General features: G+C 37.8%; 1 protein-coding gene across 4 annotated transcripts in view; it reads right to left on the minus strand.

The window, feature by feature from the left end:
• The window catches only part of TRPS1 (transcriptional repressor GATA binding 1), a 216700-nt gene that overhangs the window by 7402 nt on the left and 182441 nt on the right, over positions 1 to 26857 (minus strand). For 3 of the 4 annotated variants that reach the window (XM_062570557.1, XM_062570560.1, XM_062570558.1), the window contains one exon: positions 4502 to 4624. The exons of the other annotated variant lie outside the window; for it this stretch is intronic. In XM_062570557.1, the coding sequence (XP_062426541.1) occupies positions 4502 to 4624 (123 nt within the window). The remainder of the gene's footprint in view (positions 1 to 4501; positions 4625 to 26857) is intronic. 4 annotated transcript variants of the gene reach the window in all.

Consider the following 26857-nt stretch of genomic DNA (forward strand, 5'->3'; position numbering starts at 1 on the left):
ACAAAAATTACCTAAAAGTCATTCAGTTTGGTGTGCTGGCAGTTGCCATTTGTCTCATCCAAATGCACACATAATCCTGTTTTGGTTGGAGGCCAGAAGAGTGCCCCACACAGTATTCCACTTATATGTTTACTTAGAAATTTTCTTTTTAACATTGTTCTAAAGTACAGATTAAATTTTGGCCTAAAGTCAATACCCAAAACAATTTTTACCTTGAATGTAACATAATTTATATATATTCATAACTTTGAATTACTATAAAAATATTCAGAGCTGCAAGAGAGCTCACTCTATTATTTGTAGAGATATAGTTTCTCTCTGGACTTGCTATCCTCTTCTCCTCTTTCACTTATTTATTTCCCTGAGGTGAGTTTATTCTTAATGGTTAACTACATTTTATCCAGCACAGCTACTTGTTAAGATTTTACTTTCTATTAAAAATCTAAATCAGAAGAAATATACACTTTGATTTAGATTCTTAATGAGCAAAATTTCAACTTATCAAAAAATCAGCATTTGAACCAATGTCCTCGAACAGATCAAAACAAGACCAGTTTCAGGTAAAACTATGTTAAGATAAAATTAGAGTATTTTCTATTAAATTCTGTACAAATAAAGTTTATAGTTTGCAATAGCATTTACTAATAAGAATATACTTAATACAAGCTCAGTGTCACTTCCTCACTTCTCCATCTAATAATACTGTCATGCTGTGTAAGAATGCAGACTGTTATTGATGTCGCTACTATTAAACTCCTTTTTACACACTATCGAGCAATTTCATTTAGATTCTGGATATCCTTTTGATAGTTTATAAATACCTTTATTCTTATTCTTTATGTTACAGGTATTATGCCTGATCCTGCAAAGTAGTTAGAAGAAACATCTTCATAACTGCAGTTAAGGGTCCCACAAACTTGTTTCACAGTTAAATGACACTAGGAATTGAAGGTTCAACTTAAAAATATTTCAGCATGCAAATGACTCTATTCCTGTGAGTAGTCTTTAGCTGACTGGAGTGATTACTCAGTGGAATAATCACCATTTGTTTGCTGTTAAAGCAGACAGAAAAGCTTGAGCTCTTTTCTTGATCTTCATGGGGTATTCAATTTGGAAAATAAAGGAAACATTGCCAGAACTTTATTTTTTAAAAAGCCTGTATATGTCAGGCCCTTAATTAAGTATCATAAATTACATATTGAGTATGATCACGAACATGGATATTTTTGCCATCTCTGTATCAATTGGCAATCCCCCTCTTCCAAATTTATGAGTAACAGTTTTTAAAAATATCACAAAATTCACTGATTGGTTCAGTAAATTGCTGTGATTAGCCTTCCTAGCTACAATGGGAAATTGGTGTGACCTGTCCATGACCAGAACGTGTATGTCTAATCTAGAATAATATGATATAGCTCCTTGCTAAGGCAGTTTGAGGAAGTGGCCAAGGAATCAAATGGAACAAAATCTATTTGTCCAAGGCCCACTCAGAACTTTTCAAAAATGAGGAACAGAACCACAGTATAAGTAGTCAAATGCATTATTTGGGGGAAAACTAAGGTATATCTTCCCCTGTCAGCAAATGTGAACAGTGTATGCATGTTTGCAGTGAACTATAGGCATCTTCTTTCATTAAATCTCTTTTAAAAATTGACCATTTGAATATTTTCACACTTTTTAACCTAGTTATTTGCATTAATAGAGAGAAATGTGAAAAAAACAGGCATGTTTCACTTAAATGACCAATAGGTAGACTGAACATTTCTGAAAACATTGAAAAACTGTTCAAAGGTATCATAGAAATGGAAATGTGAATTAGTAGGAACCATTATGATGCTAACATTTGTCAGTCATTATCACTCAGTAGTATCTGAGAGACCACACATTCTTCTTCTTATTAAAGAACAGTAAAATAAGGATCTTTAGAAATAAATGCATTGTACACAGTCTTGAGTATTGACTTGTTAATTGGACAGTAGTTCTATATAGTGATAACCCAATGAAAAACTAGTTGTGAAATGTGTAAACCTGCAAATGGGTATATGCAAACAATTTCACTCAGCTATGTATTAAATAGCTCAGCTATATAATTTAATGGGCTTGCTTACAACAGGGAACAGTTCTGTTACCCTAAATTTTTACAGTTTCAGGCCTTTCCTTAAAAAATGCATGATCTTATGTTCCTTAATTCAAAAATACACATGATGAATAATTACTGTAATATTTCATGAAGATATAGATAAATATATAAATAGAAAGACAAAAGAGAGATACAAGAAACTTTCATCTTTCTGGTGTCATCCAAAAGAGCATCACTTTGCATCTGACCGTGTCGCAGGTGAGGGACTTCTTTGATTATTTCAGGCTCCAACTTGCAATGGAGTTGCTATCATTCTACAGCTGAGTGGAGTCTTAATTAAACTCATAGGCCTTGGTCAAAGTGCATTTAAAAATACTAATATCAATGTCTACAGAATGACAGCTTATTGCCATACTTGAACAGTGGAGCTAGAAGTGTCATCTCACTTTCCATACATATAAATCAGAGTCTGACAATCTATTGTTAATTTTAATTGTTGGAAGCATACTAGTTTGTTTCACATGATTCATGAGAATTATCTGGGCTATGGTTTTGAATTAAAAAAGTGATTCTGGTAATTTAGATCTATGAAGTAAGTTATACTACTAATCATGTGAAGTGTCATACTATGGTTTAGAAAATATATTAAAAAGGAATAATGGAGGATGTGCATGGAAGTCTTACAAATAATTGGACCCAAACATCAAATTAGTGTTGCAAAGCCATACTGTTTTTCTACAAAATTTTTGTAGATGCTCACCATTGATTAATTTTCTTTAAATCAGATATTAAATCTAGAACCTGGAGAGTTCTTCAGGAATACAATACTTTTAACTAGACCCAGGCAAGATGCTGGCTAGAGATTGTGCATGACATTGCTCCTTCTCCCACTGAGAAGTTACCTGACTGGTTGGGTTGTTCTGGAGACAAAAAACAGTTATGGACCTCAAAATAACAGCAGAGGTGACATTTCCAATTGGTGATTGTCTTGCTGCTTCAACAGCACCTTGCATAAACAGGACTGTTACATGACCTGTCCACAAGACCACAAGCAAAATTCACAAAAAAACCTAAAAACTACTAAAGCTTTAAGAGCTTATGCCTCACATATAAAGAGACACGGGCATAGACACTTGGAGTCCTAAGTACTACTTGGCGTTTGATATGCAGCTTCCTAAGTGTTTTTTTGATAAAGGATTTTCTGAAAAATATGTGCTCTGAGGCATAACTTAGATTTCTGATTTTGGCTCTAAGTCTAAATTCTTATGTTGTCTTGGCCAAAAAGAAGGAGGAGGAGGAGGAGGAGGAGAAGGAGAAGCAGAAGAAGAAGAAGCAGAAGAAGAAGCAGAAGAAGAAGAAGCAGAAGAAGCAGAAGAAGAAGAAGCAGAAGAAGAAGCAGAAGAAGCAGAAGCAGAAGAAGAAGAAGAAGAAGAAGAAGAAGAAGAAGAAGAAGCAGAAGAAGAAGCAGAAGAAAGAAGCTGCCTCAGTTTGCTTTTCTGCAAAACAATACTTTTCTATTTCACAGAGATGTAATAATAAATAAATTGAAGTCAAATCCTGCTCACCTGACACTCCCATATACTTCTATTAAAGCTAGTAGGGATCAAATCTCACTTTTGGATCTTATCCTAACAGATTCTGAGCATTTTGGCCCTGACTCAAGAAAACACTTAAGCATGGCTTTTCTGGACATGAACCAGATCATTCAGCATCTTTCAGGATCAAGTCAAGTATTGATAAGATGAAATGCAATATAGATAATCTATGATTATTATGGATGCCATGCCTGACCCAGAGGGATGATGAAATCTTTCTCTCACAAAGTCATGTGTGTTGTCAGCTGAGTAGTGTCCTTGGAAGCTGAGTTATTTCAGAGTCCTGCAGCGGACTACAAGGACTGTAGAGAAAGAGAGGAAAAAGAGAACTAGGAAAAAAAAAGCTCATACCTCTAGGAAATTTATTGAAAAGAGATGGTAAGAGGAGAGAAAGCAACAGGAAAACACAGCACAAGGATATTTTGGATACAGATGTGATGTCTAACTTTAAGAATTTTTCTTTTTTTTTTTCTGATTATGAACACAAGAGCTCTTGAATATAAAGAGCTTTCATCACAGCATATTGTATGCCTTTAAATGGAATTCCCAGAAAAGAAATCATTTTCCTCTTATTTTCTATCGAAATAATTAAATGCATCACTGGTGATCTCAAACACGTCTACCCACAGCATCCCAGCTCATTTTGTAATGAATCACATCTGATCCCAAAATGACCATAGAGAAAAACTCGGTTAGGAAATTAACTGCAGGCCAGGGAGTGGTAGTAATCACACAAGCAGACGAGACCACAGCTGCCCAGCATCGCTGCATAACCCCCTTTTTTATTTTTTATTTTTTTCTGAGCAAACCAGTAAGTTCTTCCTACCGAGTGAAGCTTCTGGTAGAGGCCACACGCATTGCATACATATCCACCATTTGCATTCTTTCGCCAGAGAGAGGTCTTTGTGGTCAGGCAATTGGCACAAAAAACACCCGAGCCTCTACGTCTCTGAAATAGGGAAGAAGAAGAAGAAGGGGGGGAGGAAAAAAAAAAAAAAAAAAAAAAACACACACACAGGGGAAAAAAAACAAAAAACACAGGTCAGAGGTGAGTCACATGATCCGCGGAGTTAGGACAAATCAACACAGGAGTTTTGTCTGCGCACTGGCAACAATGACAGTCTAAAACCACACTGCCCATAATGAGGTCAGGTTCAATCGCGCTTAATAGGCACCGCTGATTTTCATTATAATTAACCCCGGAGTGATGGATGAGGTGTGTGAAACACCAAAGCCTTTTCAGCGTAACAGCTTTAACTTTTTGAACTTCAGGTTTTGTGCATTAATGATGGTTTCTAAACAGCGGATTCTGACAAACGCGCTGGAAGCTGGCGGGGCTCATTCGGTAAACTTCTCCCGTCTTCTTGCCTGCGTCTCCCGACAGATTATTCCTCTTTGGTTTGCACGGTTTGAAAGTGGGATCGCTAACAAGAATTCTCCAACACCCCCATTTTAATTAATTGCAGTTTGGATCTGCGTCAGACTAATTCCTTTAACAGAGATTATACTTCATTAATTGCATACATGATATTCAGCCCCAGTCTTTCCCACTTACTTTTGAAATCAGCATAAACTACCATATATTTCCCACAGCCCGCGAAGAATGAGGAGTAACCTCAGCCAAACAGAAAAAGTACAGTATTCTTAATGAGACCTCTTTTGAACTTCATCCGAAACCCCAGAAAACATGGTCTCATCAATGGATTTATTTATTTATTTTATTTCAGCCAGGCAAAGAAAGGCACAGTACAACTCTCCTAAATACAAATTGATTTTTAACCAGACTGAGCTGTGCATTCATCAGCTTTAATAATGATCCAAGAATATTTAAAAGTAGACACATTTATGAGTAGTGCTCATTAAATTCTTTCTACAGAGTAATGATTTCATTAAACTTCTCATTTAAACAAAAGTCAGGCTGTGTTTGTGGGCACAAATACTAATAAGCAGGAAACAGAATTCTTTTGCTGAAAAGAAAATCTGAATTTCAACTCTGCTCCCTCTCTGCAAAGGAAAAAAATAAATAACAAATCTTCAGCATCTAAGATAAGAATGGGGGGGGGGTATAAGGAAAAACAGCCTGGGTGAAAACTAATTTTATTATAAATTAAAAATTACTAACACTGTAAGTCAAAATTTCAGGGTTTCATAAAATTTAAGTAATTTATTTAACGTCAGTCCATACTGTAGAAGAGCGGTGCTCATGCCAAAAAAATACAATGGTTATAATTGTACTCTGATACATTTCAAATGGAAAGCTTTCTGCAGACATAATTTTGGCTTCAAGACTGGAACACTTTCTTGGCATTGAAAGGGCATTTGATTCATCGGGTGTTTCACAATGTATCACTAAAAAGACCTGGTGAGCAGCCAGTTCCCTATAGGGTAATTTTTCCATCCAGATGCAAGTGCTATCAGAGGCCCTCGTCAGCTAAACTAATTATGATCTTGCATTTGCTGATGCCTGCTCACTCTAACGTTCGACATCCTCCATTAATCATCAATACAAGGAAAATGAATGAAACGTACAGAAACGAGGGCTGGTAAGCTGCACAGCCATAAAAATCTGAAATGAGTGCAATAATTTAACAAGATTGGGGAAATGTTTTTAGTGAGTACAAAGTCAGGCTAACAATTGCCCTTTTAAACCAAGAACACAATTTCATTAGTATAGCAGCTTGTGCTGCTTTAAGGTGATACAATAAAATCGAGATTGTCATCAAGATAATCTCTCTCTCACCCCTACTTTGTCTCTTAAATCAGAAGCAGTAATATGCTACATTTTTCTGAATTTGGGTAGGGGAAGAATGAAGTAGTAGTTCACGTCCTTCAGCAAACATCTAACTCACTGCGCCTATGAGAGGTAGTTCACCCTGGCGCATTCACCTACAAGTACACTGAAGCTCCTAGTTCTTTCTGCGGTTGCCTATCCTTGCAAAATTTCACCCGGCTGCTGAAATAGTTTCCTTAGGAATACAGTAAAAGCTTCACTAAACCAACTCCAATTTGGTCCACTTGGAGGGTGAGAAGTTTCCAACTGGAAATGACTTTATACAGCCAGGATGCAGATGCAACTGTCGAACTGTTCCTTTCCATTCCTACTTTTTGTCTGTCAGCCTAGGATTTCTTGGTGTGGTGAATTAAACAAGTGGAGTCCTAGTCTGAGCAAGTCTTTCCACCCTTTCATTCCTGTTTGTGTTCCTTAAGTTTGGGTAATGCCTCTAAATAGTCATGGAAGACTTTAAAAATACATAGAGGAATCCAGCTTACACTCTGCATTCTCACACATCCGAACAGGGGCTGGAAGGTGCAACCATGAAATCACCATCAAATATTATGGAACCAGTATACTATTAACACACGGAGAAGAGTTTATTTAGAGAAAGGAGCTGAAAAGACCTTATTTACATTGAAAAGAGTTTCTTTATTCTTTCTTTTTTTATAGAAAGATCCAGTTCAAACTGGATATTAGTCACAATGAAATAATATAATGGTTTTAGCTGTGAATGAGCTATAAAATACCTAGCTAAAGTAGTTGTATAAATCAAAAAAGTGCATCTGTGCTTACTTAGCAAATACAAACCATTTACCTGTTTAAAATCCCAAAGCAGTGCAGAAGATTCAGCTGAATTCCCTAAAATTAATGTAAACTTGTAAATTTGTCCTACATGCTGTTCTTAACATTGCAAGTCTTATCTTTTTTTTATCTTTCTAATCTCTTATTTCTGTGACATTTAAGGACCTTACCTGATAATCAACAAGGATCACACCCTCATCTAAGTGTTCCAACACAGATTACATTTATTAACTGAGAATTAAATCACCTTTGCAACAATTAAATGCTGTTACTTTGTTGGGCTTTTTGCTTTTTAAATGTATTTTTTTTATGAGGACAAACAGCTTTAAAATAGATTCTCTGGGATGAAACAGGACTGTGGCAGCATCAGATTAAATATTCCTAACTCCCAGATGGCACTAAGCACAGAACCGAGCTGCCTGTCAAGATATACCCGAGCTATCTTGATCAAGCCTGTAGGAAAAAAAATGTAAGTTGTTTTTAAAAGTCTGTATTCCTGGAGTTTTCTTCTCCTAAATCAATTTGGTCTCGTCAAAAATAATGATAAAAAAAAAGTTAGCCTTTTGCTTTCCATGTCCAAAGTTTGAGAAAGATGATTGATTGTCCAAGAGGAATTATCTAAATGCTTATTTTTTTGTGCTAAATGTTAACCTAGTGATGATACTTCCAAGGCATGAGTCGGCTTGGCTTTGGCTACTCAGCTTTGGCGCTGGTCAGCAGTAACGGCCAATACTGCTCTTTTGCTGGGTAGTCCTGCAAAGGAACAGTCGCCTCATTTCCAATTCAGCAAGATCTGCCGAGCAGCCATGGCCCACGGCCTCAATAAATCCAGCCATGTGCTCACGGGCTCTGCTAAATCTGAACCGAGGCCAGCATTTTCAAGAAATATATTGTGGAACCTTTGCTCTTTCTTAAACGTGAACGCAGACTTATCGCCGTTAAACAGTCTCTTGAGAGTGGCCCGGGAAAGGTAAGTTGACACAACCACTCGCAGGCGGCTTTGAGCCTCAGATAAAAACATTTCAGTCTCCAGTCAATGCCACTGGCACTAACTGCAGTTATCCATGAAAATTTCCTGTACGTCCACGGAAGAATAAGCCAGAAGGATCTAACTAAATAACTAAAATATGTATCTACTACGGCAAGCTTTAATCATCTGGAGCCTTATAACCCCTACGTTATAATCCCAGTCCGGAGGGGGCCACTGTAACGAAGAGCCCGTCTCTAGCTCCAGTCCAGTTCCTAGATCTGGGCACTCAGTATCACGGCTGTCTCAGATCACACTGGGCTGAAATTTGGCACATGGTTTTGTCAGGCCAGTTGTAACTCTCCTGTTTTTTTTCTTTTTCTTTCTTTCTTTTTTTTCTTTTTTTTTTTAACTGAAAACTTTATTTAAATCATTTCAGCTGTTTATACTTTGGAGATAGGCCAAATTTGGGTGAAGGGGACAGAGGATTTCCAGTTTTTCAGATACTTTCTGACAAATCTACAGCCACAGCGGCTTTGCCCGGGGGCGAGGGGGAGGTATGCACACATTTTAGCATTTTATTAGTAGCAAGGCAACAAGTGGATTATGATTTTGTAATTAAGCTGTGAAAGTTTCTAATTATTCACTGAACACACATCGTCGATCTCTACTGTTTTCCCTCAGTAAGACCCGTACTGAAACCATGTAATTGCGTAACAACCCTTGATATGCAGAGTATTTACTCACATTTTTTATGGTTTCATATCTTGACCGTTTCAAATTGAACAAGTCTGAAACTTGGTACACACATCGCCAAGCCTGAATGCTTCATTTTTTTTAACTCCTTGAACTATTTTCACTAGTTAACCAATACTTCTTTTAAACAAGAAATTTCCTATTAATTATTTTTGCTAAACAGTAAAAGTTTACAAGAAGTAATCCACTCAGGCATATGTACAGGATCAGAACCTTGTTTTCCATAAAACATTACATCAGATATTTTTAAACAGATGGCATATAGTACAGTTTACACGATTTAAAACTTCGCTGCTATGTAGAAGGATCACTACATTTTAAAATTATACGAAAATATTTTAAAATGCAGAGAACTTACAGTAATTATTTTAAAGGAACTTCATTTAGCAATGTATATATTGTAAAAGCATAGCCAAAAAACACTGCTGAAGAACTGTGGTTTGTTAGCTAGCTAGACTAAGCAAGGGTGCCTGACGCTCTTCTAGTGCCAAATATATCCTGTTTTTAAAATTTCTGCCAGAAGATGCTTTTAGAAACTCGAATAGGCTCCGCAGGCGTCAGCCAAGCATTTTTCTTACATCACCCTCTGGGTTTTGGACACAACAAAACTCGTCTTTTTGCTGATTACTTTCACTTCCCCCTTACACAACAAGGGCCCGCCGAAGCCCGAGCGGATTTTTTGACCATCTCTGGCTTTCCTGCGCTGCCAGAAGCGGCACCCGTCGCAGTCAGGGCCCAGAACACCACGAACGGCACCAAGGGGCAGCGCGGGCCGCTTCCGGCGAGGGCGGCAGCGGCTCTGGACGCGGCTCGGAGGAGAGACGCGGGAAAACCCGCGTGCCCTTGGCTCCGCGTTAGCCTGGCGACCGCGGGAGACGCTGGCCTCCTGCCTGTAATCATCCCTCCGCTACCACGGGGTTTGGAAAAGCAGGATAATGCGCTCAGGGTTACGCCTCAGGGAACGCGTGTTGGCCGACTGCTGTTATTTAAGGGTTTCTTTTCCCCTTTCAAACCTGCTAGTTCCAGGTATCGTCTGCTACTTACTCTCCCGTACAAGAAACATTCTTTAATTCTCCTTTTTTTTTTTTTGAAAAAGTTCAGTCTAAAACCTGAGCAGCAATGCAGCATTTCGATGTTGGAATAAGTGCTACTTCCTTCTGTTTAGGAGAGGAAAAGAACCTGGTAGCCCTCATTTCTTTTGGCTTCAGAGTCACTCAGGCCTTTCTAAATGCATTTAATCAAAACTGCTTTCTCTCTCAACTATGAAAACAGCCACAATTATTTCCTTGTAAAGTTTTACATTTTAAAATTTTAGTTGCTTTTCGCTGTAACCACGTTTAAATTAAGAAAGCCAATGGGTTTTTCCTCCTTTTTGTAAAGCTTTGTAAAGCTTTAACTTGTAAAGCTTTCAGGAATACAGCAGGCATAACAGATTTTCAGCCTTAATCCAGAAGTAGTCAGAAAAATAGGAAAAATGTACAGTTTTAAAGTAGGTTGTTTTCAACCTTAACTATAAATGAATGGATGTTTCTTGAAGTCTGTTTAATGTGCCAAATCCAAACTCTTCCTCTAAGAAATTTTCATGACCAATTACATTAGAGAGATGTATATGAAAGATATATGAGAAAGAGGTTAGGAAAGGCAGGGTAGACAGTAAGTAAAAACACCAAAAGGAAAGTTAAAATTACATACCTAATTCATACAAGAAGTTTAGAGAAATTTTTAATGACAGCACCTTTGGGTGATATACTTGGTATTACTAACTTTTAATGATAGCAATTAGAGTTTTTCTAGAAAAAAACCCCATCAACAATAGACTGTAAATTAAACATCACTATTAGGGTAAAATTTCAGAATTCTGCCTCTGATTCCCTCCAAGAATAAATATTTTCATCTGCATGTAATGTGTATGTAGACTACAATTATTTTTTAGCAGCAGCAAAACCATAGGCAAGTAGATTTTTCCCAACTTCTGTAGCATTTCACTGTATTCTGTAAAGACACCTTAAAGACAGCAGCACTTTGCTGGTTCAAAAAAAAAATCCCAAAATAAAACCAAAAAACCCAATAAACCACAATCTCTTTGTGTCCTATTAGGATAAAAGAATTCAGTAAGATTTAAGTTTAAGATGTCACGATTACTACTGTAGCAAAACACTAGCCAATCAATATAAATGATTCAATTAAGAAATATATAGATATGCAAAGAAAATATGCCACAAAATCAGCTGCTGTTGAATCACTTCAGCACCATCACTTCCTCACCCTTATTTCCTCCCCCATGCTACAACCTATCTAACCTCTTTGCTATGCTGGTGGGTGACCGGCTTCAACTCTAAACTCCATAAGCAGGAATTTACCAGCATTTCAATAATCTGTTAAAGAGTTATATGCAACTATGAGATCACATAAATAATCACAATACATGTCACAATGACTTTTCCTTATTATTTTTCATTCGTTTGATCATTCATCTGTGCATGTTATGCAGTTTGCAGCGTATTTCCTTGTTAATTCAACTAGTGATAAAGAGTAGTTTCACAATTTCTCCCTCAAGATCTGCAGTAGCACAAATATGAAAACAATAGGATTTTTTGTGGAGGTCAGAGTTCCCTGCCATGGTTAGTGGAGATTAATTTTTAAAACACTTTATGTGTTAAAAATACAAACAATCTTCTTTTGGGACAAAAGTATATACAGAGATTAAAGAAACATACAAACAAATTTAGGGCATAAGTAGCATTTGTAAAAAAAAGACGAGTAATATTTTCTGGTGGAAAGTTAGTTCATGCTAGTCTGTTTTGCAAAGAGTTAAATTGTTTTATGATGTTTTAAAGAGCAGCTTTCTTCAAACATCTTTCACTGGATATAACATATTTTTGAGGCCTGATCCTTCAACTCACACAAGCTGATCATCCTTAAACCTCTTTCAGTGCTTAAACAAAAGCTACCACAATGTGATACAATCTTGCTTCTGCTGTGTTTTGCTAGGGACTACAGGCAGTACAACATAGACCGCCACGGAGGCAAATCTAAAACAAATTTTTAAAGTTTTAGTAACACTTCAAATAAAAAAAAATAGCACCCTGGAATCCTGAATTTCCCTAATGATACTGATGTCATTTTGCCATAACTGAAATCTATTCAAGAGGAATAGTAATTCTGCCTTCAATAACTCACCGAGGCAATTACACAGGAAAGTACTGTAATAGGCTGTCCCCCGTCAAACAGCTCACGTACACGACTTCCTTTTCAATTACCAACTTGTCTGCATTGCCATCTGTAAAAACGAACACATACCTTGCGCTGCCAGTTTCTGCTCTTGCACTTCCATTAGTGGAACTGGCTGCAGCTGCTCAAGAAGAAAGCCCTGATTGTCTTTGTTTCCCCCAAACGTAGCACTATTTTTCACTCTCCCTTTTATATATATATACGTATGTATGTATGTATGTATATCAACCCAAGGTTATACATTCTCTCTGCTGAAGCATACTCAGAAGTATGCTAGCTACAGTCCACCTAATTTGTTTCCTGTTTTCCCTTTGTGGTTTATCACATAACACAGTAAAAGCCACCAGCAGCATCTCTCAGCATCCTCACAAGAACCATTATGCGAGTCTCCCAATAGGTTCAATCAGTCTCTTAAGGAATTGCTACAAAAATCACTAGGTTTTTAGGCAAACTTCTTCCTACATCTCTAAATCAAATTGACCACTCGGCATCCACTGTTTTAAAACAGTACTTATACAAAGTAATCAAAGATAAAAATAATAAACCCCATCTAATTTAGGAATAATAGCGTTCCTCACAAAAGTGATTAGGTAGTTGTAATAGTGTGTATAAGCTGGGCAGAGGGAGCCTCGTTTGGGAACTACAGTTCTTGCTGCTAAATAATATAAACTTTTCTCCACTAAGAATCTGCAGGAGCAGATTCATGCAGTAAGTACAATTCTGAATGGCTGCTTAAAAAAAACCCAGCATTCGTTCACACAGATGTCTGCTCCTTTCTGGATGCCGTATGCTTCTGAATGAACTCAGCAGTTGTTAGAGAATGAATCTAAAAATTCATTACAAGCCTCTTGCATTCTTCTAAAAAAACAATTGCAACTTAAAGCGCGTTGCACATACAGCAGCTGACTAGTCCTCTGATCAGTAAGTGCATTAAAGCAGTATCCTCAGAACAGTCCTAAGCACGCTGAAAGAGACATCGAGAAAACTGGAAACACTTCTGACTTTCATTTCTTGGCACAAGGCAGAAATATCCAAGCTCTGGTGTCTCAAGCAGGGAAGCTAAATCAATAGTTAGACTTTGTTATAAACAGACTCACTTTCTGTGATAAAGAGCCAGTGAAGAAGGTGCCTAAACATGGAATTAGGTGCTTAAGTTTAGGCATCAATACTTTATGTTTAAGAAGGCATACCAAGTGTCTTTTCTTTTATGAAGTAATCTCAGCCATCAACTAAGCAGATAAAAATGGAGCAAAGATACATCTGTATTTTCTTAAACATCTCCCAACTCTGACATAGTTAAGCAGCAGACAGCATTTGCAGATCTCAGCTAAGAACCAGTATGTAACTCTACATATGATAGTAATTGAGGGTCCCAATCCCGCAAGTACTCTGCTGTACGAGAGAGCACAAAGCTGCTGGAGTTCTCAGCTTCTGGCATCTGTTCCCACTTCCAAAGAAATCAGATGGGCAAAATTAAGTTTTGAGGAAAAAAAAAAATCACAGACATGTAAAAAACATTCCCTGACCTTATTAAAGTCCATGTGATCTCTATTTATATAGAAAATGGATCAGAAAGCCAGCAGCTGAAAGGAGGAACTGTCATTTGTAGATTTTGTCTGAGGGCTGCCAAAACCAGCAGGGAAAAGGCTCCTAAGGGGCACAAATTTCAAAAGCCATTAAGGACTTAGAAGTCTCAGCCCCCCTGACTTTTGATCACGTACACCCTCCCAAATTTGCACCCCAGACCTCGAAATTACATTAGAAGACTAATTTCTTATTCACAGTTGTGAAATGAGGATCTAAAGTTTTAACAGAAGTTCTCAGGACTCAGAGAAGAAATGTCAATTAGGTGTCTACTTCTCAGGGAAAACTAGTGAGTTTCATTTACTTGTTACTGGTACTTTAAAAAATTCCCCTTAGGACCATTCATTTTAATTAAAGAAAAAATATAACAAGAAAATTTTTCATACAAGCAGCTATAGCTTATAACTTCTTCAGGAACTGTAGCAACTAACATTTGAATCTCACTCAGTTCCCTTGAGAGAGCTGTTAATTAGAGTGAGGTCCAAAGCTGTCTACGTCCACCTATAGCTTTCAATAAGCTTCGGACTGCACCCTTATTGTACATCTTGTTATTTGCTGTTGCTAGAATGGCTTCCATTCAGAAAAATCAACATTTGCCAACTCATACCACACAATTACCATAGTTATTTCCTATTGTAAGCTTAGGGAGAAACTGTGGTATCCCAGATACCACGGTGTGGTAAATATTGAAAAGTAGTGGCCTTTCTATAATGGCCATTTTCATCTAATCCAATCCATTTCAAACACTTCCAGATAACAAGACAATAAGACAGAGTCTGTTTCTCAGTGGTTAGTTTTAAGCCATCGTTTTAGTCTGTCCTATGATCCCACTTTTGGCAAAAATATTTAATGGCTTCCTTCTTGATAGCTTTCGGCAATAAGAATGGACTACAGTCATCTAGCGAAGTAACAGGGCATCTACTAAAAAAATAAAGCAGGTTAACTTGGATAGAAATAGAATGTGTTAGCAATAATTTCTACTTTTTGTTTTGTTTTGTTTTGTTTAAGTTACATCATCATTAAGTGCCAACAGCCTCCTGGGCTGAGTTAGGCAGAGCATTGCCAGCAGGTCGAGGGAAGTAACGTTTCCCCTCAGCCCTGATGAGGCCACATCTGGAGTGCTGTGTGCAGTTCTGGGCTCCCCAGTACAAGAGAGACATGGAGCTACTGGAGAGAGTCCAGTGTAGGGCCACAAAGATGATTAGGGGACTGGAGCACCTCTCCTATAAGAAAAGGCTGTGAAAGCTGAGACTGTTCAGCCTGGAGAAGAAAAGACTGAGAGTAGGATCTGATCAATGTGTATAAATATCAGATAGTGGAAGTAAAGAACACATAGCTAGACTCTTCTCTGTGGTGTCCAGTGACAGGATGAAAGGCAATTGGCAAAAATTTGACATAAAAGAATTTCCATGTAAATATAAGAAAAAACTTTTTTACTGTAAGGGTTACTGAGCACCAGAACAGATTGCCCAGAGAGGTTGAGGAGCCTCCATCCCTGGTGAGTGGACAAGGCCCTGGACAACCCTGCTTGGAGCAGGGTGACTGGACTATGCAGTCACCAGAAGTGCCTTCCAACCTCAGTGACTCCATGATGCCAGTAAATTGATCCTTTTTTTAAACTAAAACTTTCTTCAGTGTCTTTCTCCAAGATGTGGATTGCTTGTATTTTTTTTCTATTAATTTCTACTAATTTGTCTTGAAAGATAAAATATTTAAAATTCTATGGCTATAAAAGTATTAATTAAAATAGATCAATATTCAGATTGAATGTTACAGAATACAAAACCTCATCCTGTATTCTAGTAAAGTATACAGAGATGCTAAATTGTTTAACGATGAATAAACCTACTTTTAAGTTCCATAGTAAACAATTTCAGAATTGTAGGGAGAAACTGAGGAGTGAAGTATCTGGTATAGCTTTAACAAAAATAATTCTCTGCTTGCTTTTTCCTATCAAAATCCAAATGTCTACTTGTAGATGAGACTCAGTGTGGGGTGTTGTATGGCTTTCCTTAAAAATATCATTAAGATGAGAAGGAGAGGAGAACAACTATTCTACATTTTGGAGACATTTCTCCTTAAATAGTGTTTATGTACTGCAAGCATCCTTTCCATAAACAGATCAGGTCTTTGCAACAAGTGAACACAATCTCTGAAGAATCTTTACCTGCTTGTATTTCGGGTACCTAATGCCACTGAGAAGTTTAGGCCAACATGGGCATATGGTCTCCTAGTTTGATAGGGAACATTTCACAGAATTCAAGACAGAGCCATAAGCATAATAACTGAAGACCTTAAAGTCTGTGATATAATACAAGATTAAAAAAAAAAGTTTCCTCATAAATTACTAGAGTCAGTTTGAGTGTTTAAAAAACTTAAGAAAGAGGAAAATTATGGTAACTGATATAGAGAAGGGAACATTTTGATTAATATCCATACTAGCCAAGCTCAATCTCATTCCTTAAACTACCTTAACCAACTCTTAAATGGTCTTTTTTGGGGGAGAATCATGCAGTAGAGAAGTCACTTTTTTGTTACAGATCTACTGAATAATAAAGAATCTTAAAAATATTTATGCAAGATCTGCAGCTCTTCTACCTTTGCATTCCCAGGAACTGGGTATGCCCAGTGTACTTTTCATACTCACTCACTCCTGCACAGACAGAATACCGAAACTGCACAGCAATGTCTCTGCTGGCTCAAGCCTAATTCTTCTCTTGCCTTTAACTTCAAAAGAAAATTTCCTTAGGATACCAGCTTCAAAAATTGACATTGTCAAAATCACTCCTTTCTACCTACAGATTCCATTTCACCAAATGCAATGTTTCTAATTTGAGTGGCACCGTGAATTTACTGCTACTGGCAGCCATTCTCTTAAACGGCATGAGCTTGACACCAGCAATATGAGAGACATAACTTATTGGGGCTTTCCATCAAAAGCTCTGTACATGGAGGAAGGAATTTACCCACCCCGTCACATCATCAGCCTTTAGTTCAGAGGACTTCAAAACACTGGAAAAGCAACATTCAAGAAAACAAGCACCAGGCTGAAAAGGTGAGGGAGAGCAAAAACCCTTCTGCAAGCCCACAGCTAACTTATTTTTCACACCCTTTGGAGGCTTTTTAAATGAAGCTGATGGTGCAGCAATGCCTTGTAAAACAAGCTGTCAGCTTCCTTACCAAAGTGGAGTCAGCTCAACAGTCCAGCAGCGTCACTTGTAGGCAACTGCGGCCGCATCCGTTTTATAACTGGAGAGGCAAAGACTGCTGGATTGCTGAAAAATCTGTAGTGAGTTTGTGGCAGAGTGAGGAGAAGGATGCAGAGCTGACCTGTTTGGTCCTGTTCCACCGATCAATACATCGGATTTTGCTACTGAAGCAACAGACATCAGGAAACAGTTTCTGCTTTACCTCAGCTTTCATCTGCTACTGTCACGATTAATCTGACTTTGCAATAAGACTCCAGAAAGCCCACGTACACAACTTTGAAATAATAAAAAAAATGTAGATTTAGATGCTGTGCAAAATTATAGCTGTGCTTTTATTGTGCAAAATTATAGCTGCTACTTGTTAACGGGCTATACTTATTTCTGCTCTACTGATGACACAAAAACCCTGACACTTCTAAGAATTCACTTTTCAATTTAACTCAGATTTATCCTTAACAGTGAATGTCAAATTATTTTCATTCCTTTTTTTTATGTTTATCACCTACTGGAATCTTTAGGAGCAAGAAAGAAAAAGAAGTACAGCAGAAAGGAGCACAGTTATAATGGCACGCCTTTTCTCGAGGAGAAAAAAAAAATCTTCCATCTCATCAATATCTTTGCCAAAATCCCTCTTTCAGGAACTGAAAAGAGAAGGGGCTTTATTTCTGAAATATATTTTATAGGAAACATTTTTTGGTTCTGTGTCACGGACTAGGATTTCACACCTTAGTGGCTAGTCGTATGGAAATGGGCATGGCTGTGGAAACTTATGCCTGTGAAACCCTGATAGTAAAATCAGCAGGAAGATGAGGAAGGTGTGGGGAACACTGAATGATTCATGCGGTAACAAACTCTTTACCCTTTGAGGAGATTTTGGGATGGCTGCCAACACTACCTGTCTATGACCACTATCCTGGAGCCTCTAAAGCAGGTTTTAAATCCAGACATGACACAGAGGGAGCCTTGCTCCCTTGGGTAATGGCCAAGTAAGTAAGTGGATGTGACATATATGTATATTTTTAAGAAAACATCTTAAAACTAACTCACATTTCCTGTTAAGTTATACCTCTGAGAAATAATACCTGAAAAATAAATTCTGGGTCTTGTTTCCTTTATTAGCAGCATTCTAAGTTAATGAGGGAGTGACTTTCAGAAGTTACTGTAGAGCAGTACAAAGCTAAGCATCTCAGCCATGACATTCAACAAAACTGGGTTGCAACTATTTTTTCCTTTGCCAAATCCAAGAAAAAATCCTCTCCTATTTTACATCCGATGTAACACTATCATTTGCCTGAAGCACAAAGAGAGCAGAACACGGTTAAAGACTAGAAAAAATCTTCAGAAGTATTACAGATCTTACGCCCATCTGTTTAGACATCAAAAAGATAAAACACTGATTGCGCTGTGCTTGTCCTTCACTATTCAAAGGTACCTTCTTGGCTGATTTTACTATGGACTGCAAGCTACTTCCAAAGCCCCAGTGTATGTGTGGCATGACCATGGCAGACAGAGTAGACATATCTTCAGGATGGTCTATTTTATTTTGTATTCAAATATAGTAAAATAAAAAATTAAAAAAAAAAAAAAAAACAGTCCTGACTTTAGCACTGGATCACATGCACAGCCCGGCGTGTCATTGCTACTGTATTTTGCTGCTTAATGGTCTTGCAATGGGCCACAAGTTTCCTACAGGATGTTGCAATCCACCTACAAACTTGGCCCCCTCTGCTACTTCCTGGCAGGCTGCAGAAGCACCCAAAGCTCATTCTGTCCTTCGGTACAGAGGCAGAGGAGCAAGGAGGAGCCGGGTGATGCTGAGACAGTGCGGCGGGTGGCAGGCAGGGCTTTGCAGCTGCTCTGGTGGCTCTCAGGGCTACAACTGCAACAGCCAGCTTGAGTCGCTAGAGGGTACTGCGAGGGTACCCGAAGGGTCCCGCTCCCGGGGCCGGGGGCAGAGGACAGACCTGGGGAAGCACTAGAAAGGCGAGCGCTGCTCAACAGTTGCAATGGGCTATTTGAGTGTACTTTAAAACGCCTCGTGTCTGTGCTGATTTGGAAGTGTTCATGCAGGAAGCGCTTGCACATGCAGAGGCACGTGGCACAAATAAACTCAGCAACTCCTGCCTTGGCTCTTCATTTTTAAATTCACTGCAGTCTGGATGTTGGGAGGTTACAGTCCTTTCGTTGGCAGAAGACCAAATGGCTACAATAACGAGAACAAAATTCCTATGGTTTTAATGATAGCTACTCACAGAAGGCAAGGTGGGGATCCCTTTATTTACAAAAAGTGGCGTTTCAGATTGAAGGGCCATTTAGGCAGTAAGCAGTATGGAAAATAATCAGCATCTGACTTTTTAAGAGACATTGCTATGTTAATTAGTGAAGAAACAGAAAAATTAGGCCATTACTTTTTCAGAGCTTATTCATTTAACACTGCTATTCTGTATAGATTAAATAATTTCCAGGAAACCTACTGAATATATTTCACTATTCTGGTATTTTTTAAAACACGCAACTCTTTCCCATGCACGAATATCCCTGATTGCATCTGCCTGAGTTTCCATGCTTTGCGAGGACTAGCAAGAAGGGATGTTGGATGAGGCTTATGCTATACTCCTAAATTCTACCAGATCTCAGTTATAATTCTAATCAACCAATGCATTCCAGACTTTATTGCCCATCTTTCTTTTTCCACTTTTCCATCAACCAACCAGTTAATACGGAAAGAGGAAGCAAATGTGTGTGCAACGGGCAGCAGAGCATTCCAATGAGACCCAGAAGTGGATAGATAATAGAATAGTTGGGAATATCAGGCAAAAATGTTAACATTAACTAGGTTTACTTTTCACTCTATTTAAATAGAAAAATATAAAGTAAAAAGTTTCTGTATTTTAGTCTCAGCCAATTCTGGGCCACACTGAATGTTAAATAAACTATTATTTAATCAAATACAGGCATATTAGTCTCACTCCTGCTGACAACTTCAATTAGAATATTTTTGCTTCATACAAAAAAAAAAGAAAAAAAAAAAGCTCATGATCTTTAAACTACTATGGCTTCTGCACAACATCTGGTTACAATTTTTTATATATTCAACCATCAAACTTCTATCTCCACAAAACAGTTTACTCAAGATTTGTTTTAATTATCCTGCACTGCAATCTTCATATGGCTTTGAAAAGGGAGTGACAGGATTGCTCACGATACAGACAGAGGCAAACTGAAAAGTACTGTACATTGAGAGACACTTTTGAAACAATCAAAGAAACAACAACAACAACAACAACAACAACAACAAATCCTTTCTATCATTGTCAGGAAACAAGTGCTACTTTAGCTGTTTCATTACACAATACCTCTTGGCTTGTTCATTAGCAATTTTAATGTTTCTTTAGTTCACTTCCAGGATTAAGGCAATCTTTATTACAAATTTCACTGGAGCCATACAAATTTTAAATACATCTTTTCTCTTTTTCTTGCCAATGCCACAGTGGGAACACTGTATTTCTGAAAGTGCTAGTTTAAAACCGAGAACATAGCAAAGAAAGCATCTGAATGTGATAAAGCAGAAATAAAAAATGAATTTTATTGCATCACAGGAAGGGCTTGCTCCTCCTCCTCCAAAAAAAAAAAGATCTAATTTAATTTCATGAGACTATTCACCTGTGTAAAGTTAAACATATCCACAAGCTTTTGCAGGACTAAGACAAAAATTAAGAAAATGCCTGAGGTTCTGATTTTATTGAATGTTAGAGCCTCAGTCAGCCAAAAGGACACAACTGAACTTTTCTTAACTATTTTTTTGGGTGTTATACCAAATCAGTGAGTCATCACCACAGATAGAAATTGTTAGTCTTTACATGGTGGAATCATTGTAAACTTTAGAGGATATGAAAAGTTTTTATTCATTTATTTGCATTACATATATGGATTAATGGCAATGCAATGTGGAAAGTCATTATTTATTTTATGAGGTAACTGTTTTGAAATTCAGTAAATGAAAAATGGTCTCATTTTTCCTGTTTTGCAGTCAGTCAGCAGCCATCATTCCAAGGAATCTTTTTCTGCTTCTGCTTCTTCTTCTTCTTCTTCTTCTTCTTTTTTTTTTTTTTTTTTTTTTTATTCATTCTAATGCAAAAGGATGGAGTACTCATGGATTAACTTACACATGAGAATTATCTTTTAAAGTTTTCTTCTCTAAAGACGCTCCCAAGAAGCCAGTAGAAGACAGAGCTGCAAAACCACAACTTATAACCATGGTCTACTTATGAGCAGTTGAGTGTCACTAGGTCCCAGACAGAAACAAACCTTTTGAATTTCATAGTGGAACAATATATGCAATTACTTTTTTATTTTTAGTGAAGGAAGTTTGCCTGAAGAGATGACTTTCTTTGGTTCTGTGAGATATTCTGGTATTAAACTCATGACATTGGTCATGTCTCTGAATCAGTGACCACCAACCACCAAAGGGTCAACATAAAAAAAAGAAAAAACACCAAAACTTTTCAATCCATGGCTAACCACATCAAAATATGTCTAACCCTTTGAGTTTACTTCATTAGTCAGAAAGACCTTTAAACAGGCTTTCTGATTAAATTCAAGGCACTCTGCTTTCATTCTTACTGTAAGAACTATTGAAATGGTTTTCCTCAGTTACAGCAATATTTGACACTTTGTATGCAAATACAAGTATGTAAGGAAGTACGTAAGAATGCAAAACTCTAACAATATTCAAACTGCCAGTCAAAAGTCAAGGTAATTCACAAAGACATGGCTGATGCTGAGCATGAAGACTGAGATGAAGTCTTCTTTTATCTGAACTAGTCTTTCGTTCTCATGTTCAAAATCTAGCTGATAAAGAGCTAACCAATACATCAGGATGGGGATATTCCCCAACACTTACAGTTCAGATCTCAGCATAGTAGGAAAAAGGATTTGCTGGCTTCATGCTGATCACAGTGAAGAAACATGAATTGCCACTGTCTCTACTGATATGGCCTCTGAACAAAGCATTTGTTCACAGTATTCAACGTTGTCTTTTATTTCAGGTATGAAGAGCAGGAACGTAACTCAGAACAAATGTAAAGTCAGAAAATGTTCTTTTGCATACACACACACACACATACACACAATTCCAATGAACAATCAGAAGGTACATTTTTAGTGTGGTGGGAATTCAGACACATGACTTTGATTAATGTTAATGCAAGTCGTGTGGCCAAATCCCTGTACACTACTTTGAGAGTTTATTCTAAAATTGAAATATCATTAAGGTTGCAACACAAACCAAATAAGGCTAGGAAATGACACTTCATTAGTAACCTATTCATTATGAGTACCATAGGTAACCTGTTGCAACAGCATGGTACTGTAATAAAATACCTTAAGTGTTTATATACCACCACTGTCTACTGGCTAGAAAAATATGGTAAAAACATCCAGACACGCTAAAATATGATTAGTTTCTGCAGGTAGGTAAATTCTTTTTTTTAGATTATTTAGTATCGGTACTGGATTGTAAGATTTTGAATCCCCTTCCCAGTGAAACTTGGAGTTACGAGACCAGGACATTTGTTCTCTTTGCAAACTTACACTCAGGAGCAGCAGTGGACTTTTCAGCAGGCTGTAATGCAGGGGAAAAAAGGAGCTGACAGGAGTAGGAATGCATACGAGGAGTTTCTGTTTGGCCCAGTGATAGGTAAAAAAATAAACAACACAAGGATTCTTTTCTATTTTTACTCTTACACAGAGCTGTATTCTAGATCTTTCCACAATTACAAATACCAAACGTGGTACACAGTGAGAAAGGGTATCAGGTATGGATGGGTTTCTGCGCATTGTTATGTATTATACTATTTTGCTAATGACTGAAAGTGGTATCTCTGTGGTACCTCCCCCTTATTCTCATTTGGCAAAAAACTGCTAAGCCAGGTTTTTTATTCCTGAGGAAAGCACATGGAAAGAGGAGTTCTCTAACCACTCTCATGGAATCAACAGTAGCCTTTTTACTGAAAATCAGTAGTAGTAATTTAAGAAGTTACTGGCTGTGGACTAAAATCTGCAACAAACTATCTTTCCCCCCCTTTTTTAGTGTAGAAATAAGAGAGCATGAGTTTGTGTGTGTGTGTGAAGAATGGAATGGAAAGCCAGGAAGAAGGAAGAGGGTAATGAGAGCAGCTATAGTCTTCTCTGTTTTACCCTACAGAACAAGACCTTACAGTAAGAAGTGGAAAATGGGTTTATATGAAACCAAGTAACTTTCCATTTCATTACTAAAAGTATATGAGATTAAAAAGACACTATATAATTCATTCTTTATGTTTTATTTATGGTTATTATCATAGCTCTCAAGCTTTTTGTGGTGGCATTCTGGAAATGTGTTATGTTGCTGATAGTAGTAATTTATATGAAAAGATTCAAAGCTCTTAGTAAGTACTGCAAACAAAATCTGAGAACAAAATGCTGCTTAATAGAAAATGTATGTACAATAAGTAAGTATTAAGTATTTCATATCTATTTCACATACATGAATATTTCCAGCAAGTTCAGCAGAGAAACCTTACAGATATATTTGACTCAGTAAGTAATCTGACTTTACAAGCACATCTGTTGAGTAATATGGAATGTACAAGTTCATTAAAATGATCTAAATCATCAAGATTTTTTTCTCTTAGAGAAGGTCATTGCATATGTGCTTTGCTGACTTTTCTTCTTTAACATTACATGCTCTTTAAAAGTACATTAGAAGTATGCTGCCTTTTGACTTATTTCTAGAGGCAGAAGTGTGAGGCAAGCTTAGAGTATGTCATTTTTCCCCTCTAACATAAAAAGATGTATGAAGTTACTATGGCTCTTCAAAATGGCCTAGTAATTGAGCCTGGTTAAGGTCTCATTAATGTGCAAGTTTCGTTTGTCACCTTCTTTCTTTGTGGATTATGTGCATTGATTCATCAAGACTTGTGACACCTGGTTTTCATTTGCTCTGCTTAATGCTTCTTTTCTAATCAGTTTGTACTGCATTGGTGTGGTGTAAGAAACAGTTTGAAAGTAAATCGTATTAGCCTCCTGAAAACAGAAACGGGAAATTTTCAGCTTTTTTGTTCATTTAGAGTTAAATGCCTTTTCACTCACTTTTCGTGCTTCTTGTGTGCTTTGCTTTCAAATACACTTAATAACTTACTTGCTGCAACTACTCGTATCATAAAAGGAGCAAATAAAACAATATGCACTTAACAGGGGAGATGTGGATGTCTAGTGAGTTCATTAGCACAAAAAGTAATGGATTTTAATTCATGTAAATGTACGTGACGAGAATAATGCACACAAGATTCCCTCTTGGTGAACTACAAAATCCTTGTTAAGTTGTACAGTTCAATAATGAGATTTCTCATCTAATTTTCCCTCTGCCCTCTGTTCTTTACTTCACTTTTCTAAAATATGTATCCCTTCAAATATTTCCATTCTTTGTGTCACTGGCAAATGCCAAAAATAGAGAAAGAGAGATCCGATAAAGATAAAGCATGACAAAAGTTTCATGGATAATTGCCTTCACATATCCAGTTCAGCTCTCATCTCTCCTAATTAGCCTCATTACCATACCTTAAGACAGACCAGCAGTCACTCAAACTCCCTGTTTTTTCTGTCAAAACTATTGCTGACAGGCAAATGGACAACACATGCACTGAGTGAGTCTATTCTAGACTATTCTTTTACAAGACTAGCCTCCAGCAGAAAACACAAAACAATAGGTCTTCTATAAATGTGTAATGAAAGTATACATACAGTGTGTGAATATTCAATAAATTATTGTTCTATTCATTGTCCCGCTATCACTTAAAATATATGAGGACAATAAAAAAAAAAATCATTCTCACACACTATTATTCGTAAGAATATCAGAGAGATCAAAAACAATGCAGTGTTTCAGTATGACTGATACAGCCTTTCAGAACAGCCGCACTACAGTCACTGGAAAAAATCACTTCAGTACTGTAAAGTTGGAATGTGTCCGTGCAGGACTGCTTGCAGCATATCCACACTATCTCAGGAAGCTTTTTGCTTTTACAAACCACGTTCAAATGTAAAAGCTTCATCCAATTGCTCATATTCATTTGAAATTAGCTCATAAAATTATCCAGAGAAACCTATAATAGTTCACAGGGGCACTAGAAATATTTTAATATTAAAGTTGACTGCCTATCAAAACATGCAGCTGTGTAATGGGAAGCCACTGAGACCCTTCACAATGTCCATTTTTTCCATTGTTGTTTTAGTCACACATTACATTATGTATAGAGTTCAGATACATGGCACTTTGTTTTCGTTTTCTCTGCTCTAAGACAATTTTAAACTTCATTCTGTCTAACATCTACAAATTTTAGTATGTTTTCTTTATTTCCACCTCCTGTAAAAGTTTTAGTTTTTTAGTGATTCATCATATTTTCATATTTATAGTACCACGAGTAAAATAAAAATTCTCTTATCATTGCTTTTGTAACAGAAATTTAACACTTGCTACACCACTGATTTGACAACTGAACATTAGAGAGTTACTGGAATCTTTGTTCTCCAGACAGCTCCCCTATTCCTTAGATACCATCTTTCTTGTGATTTTATTTTTCTTTTTGTACAGCACAAGTTGTGATGCGATCTCTATTGTGAAAAAAAAAATCAGTGAAATGGATTTTCTGCACTTTGCAGTTTGGGGAAACTAACAGTCCATTCAGCGTGACTGAAAAATACCCTGAAGGCCAATATTTACTAAGCATGGCACACACACAGGAGCCTTGTTAAAAATCCACAACAAATCTCTCATTGCAAACAAATCCAGAGGCTTGAGAGCTGCTGCGACTGTCGGAGTAATGCTGATCCTGACAGTAGAAAGCTGCTTTTTTTTTTTTTTAACCAGTCTAACAGCTAGCTAGATGTCTGCTGGCTTCTCCCCAAGATTTCCTTATTTCAATTTCTTTTCTTTAGTATTTATTAGGTGATGAATATACAGTAATCTATCAGAGGGATAAACAGCATCAAATCAAGGTAAGGCTGACACATCTGAGCATCCAGTACTCGAAGAGCACCGGTAACCAGCAACTAACTGCTTAATGCAAATAGTCGAATAAAGACACCCGAAATTAAATTCTAAGCTCAAGTCAGACAGTGTGAGGGAAAGAAATGGGTCAACGAAGGGCTTCCAAATAACAGGAAATACTTTCAGCTTCACACGTAACGCTTCAAAATGCATCTTCCCCCCCCCCTTTCTTTCAGAGATGTCAGTGCAAAATAATGATGAAAACACCATCTACTGGAAGAGCAAAACATTAAAATGAAAGGCAGGGAGGTTCACGTGTGAGAGTAACGGCTCTGCAGGAACGCATCGCGAGCCGGCTAGCCGCGCACGTCGCGTACGCATCCCACGCCGTCTCCAGCGCGCGAGCGGGCCTGCCCGAGAGGGGCGCTGCCAGCAGCCGTCTCAGCAGAAGGGGCTGTGGCTCGGGGAGCCGCTGCCGCAGCCCCCCTCGCGCACCCACCTCGCAGGCCCGGCCAGCGGGCCGGCGGAGCCGGGAAGGGGCTGCGAACCCCGCGCCACCGGCCGAGCCGCCCCGCGGCCGCGGCGCCACCGCTCCCCGTCGAGCCCCGCGAGCTTTCCCAGTCATTTCCAGTGCTGCGAACGTCGCAGCTACTTAGCTTTGAAATGCTGCTCTTTCCCTTTCCTGTTAGGGACGAGAATACAATTAAACTCCAGTGCTTTCATAATTATGTAGCTGTTAAAATGTATATAAATAGTCTACCTTCCACATATTACGAGCCTCTGACGGATACTGCTTATTAACTTACATTTTCAATACTTCCTGCCTTGCA

The sequence above is a fragment of the Rhea pennata genome, chromosome 2 (genome assembly GCF_028389875.1).
Source record: "Rhea pennata isolate bPtePen1 chromosome 2, bPtePen1.pri, whole genome shotgun sequence".
Classification (NCBI taxonomy): domain Eukaryota; kingdom Metazoa; phylum Chordata; class Aves; order Rheiformes; family Rheidae; genus Rhea; species Rhea pennata.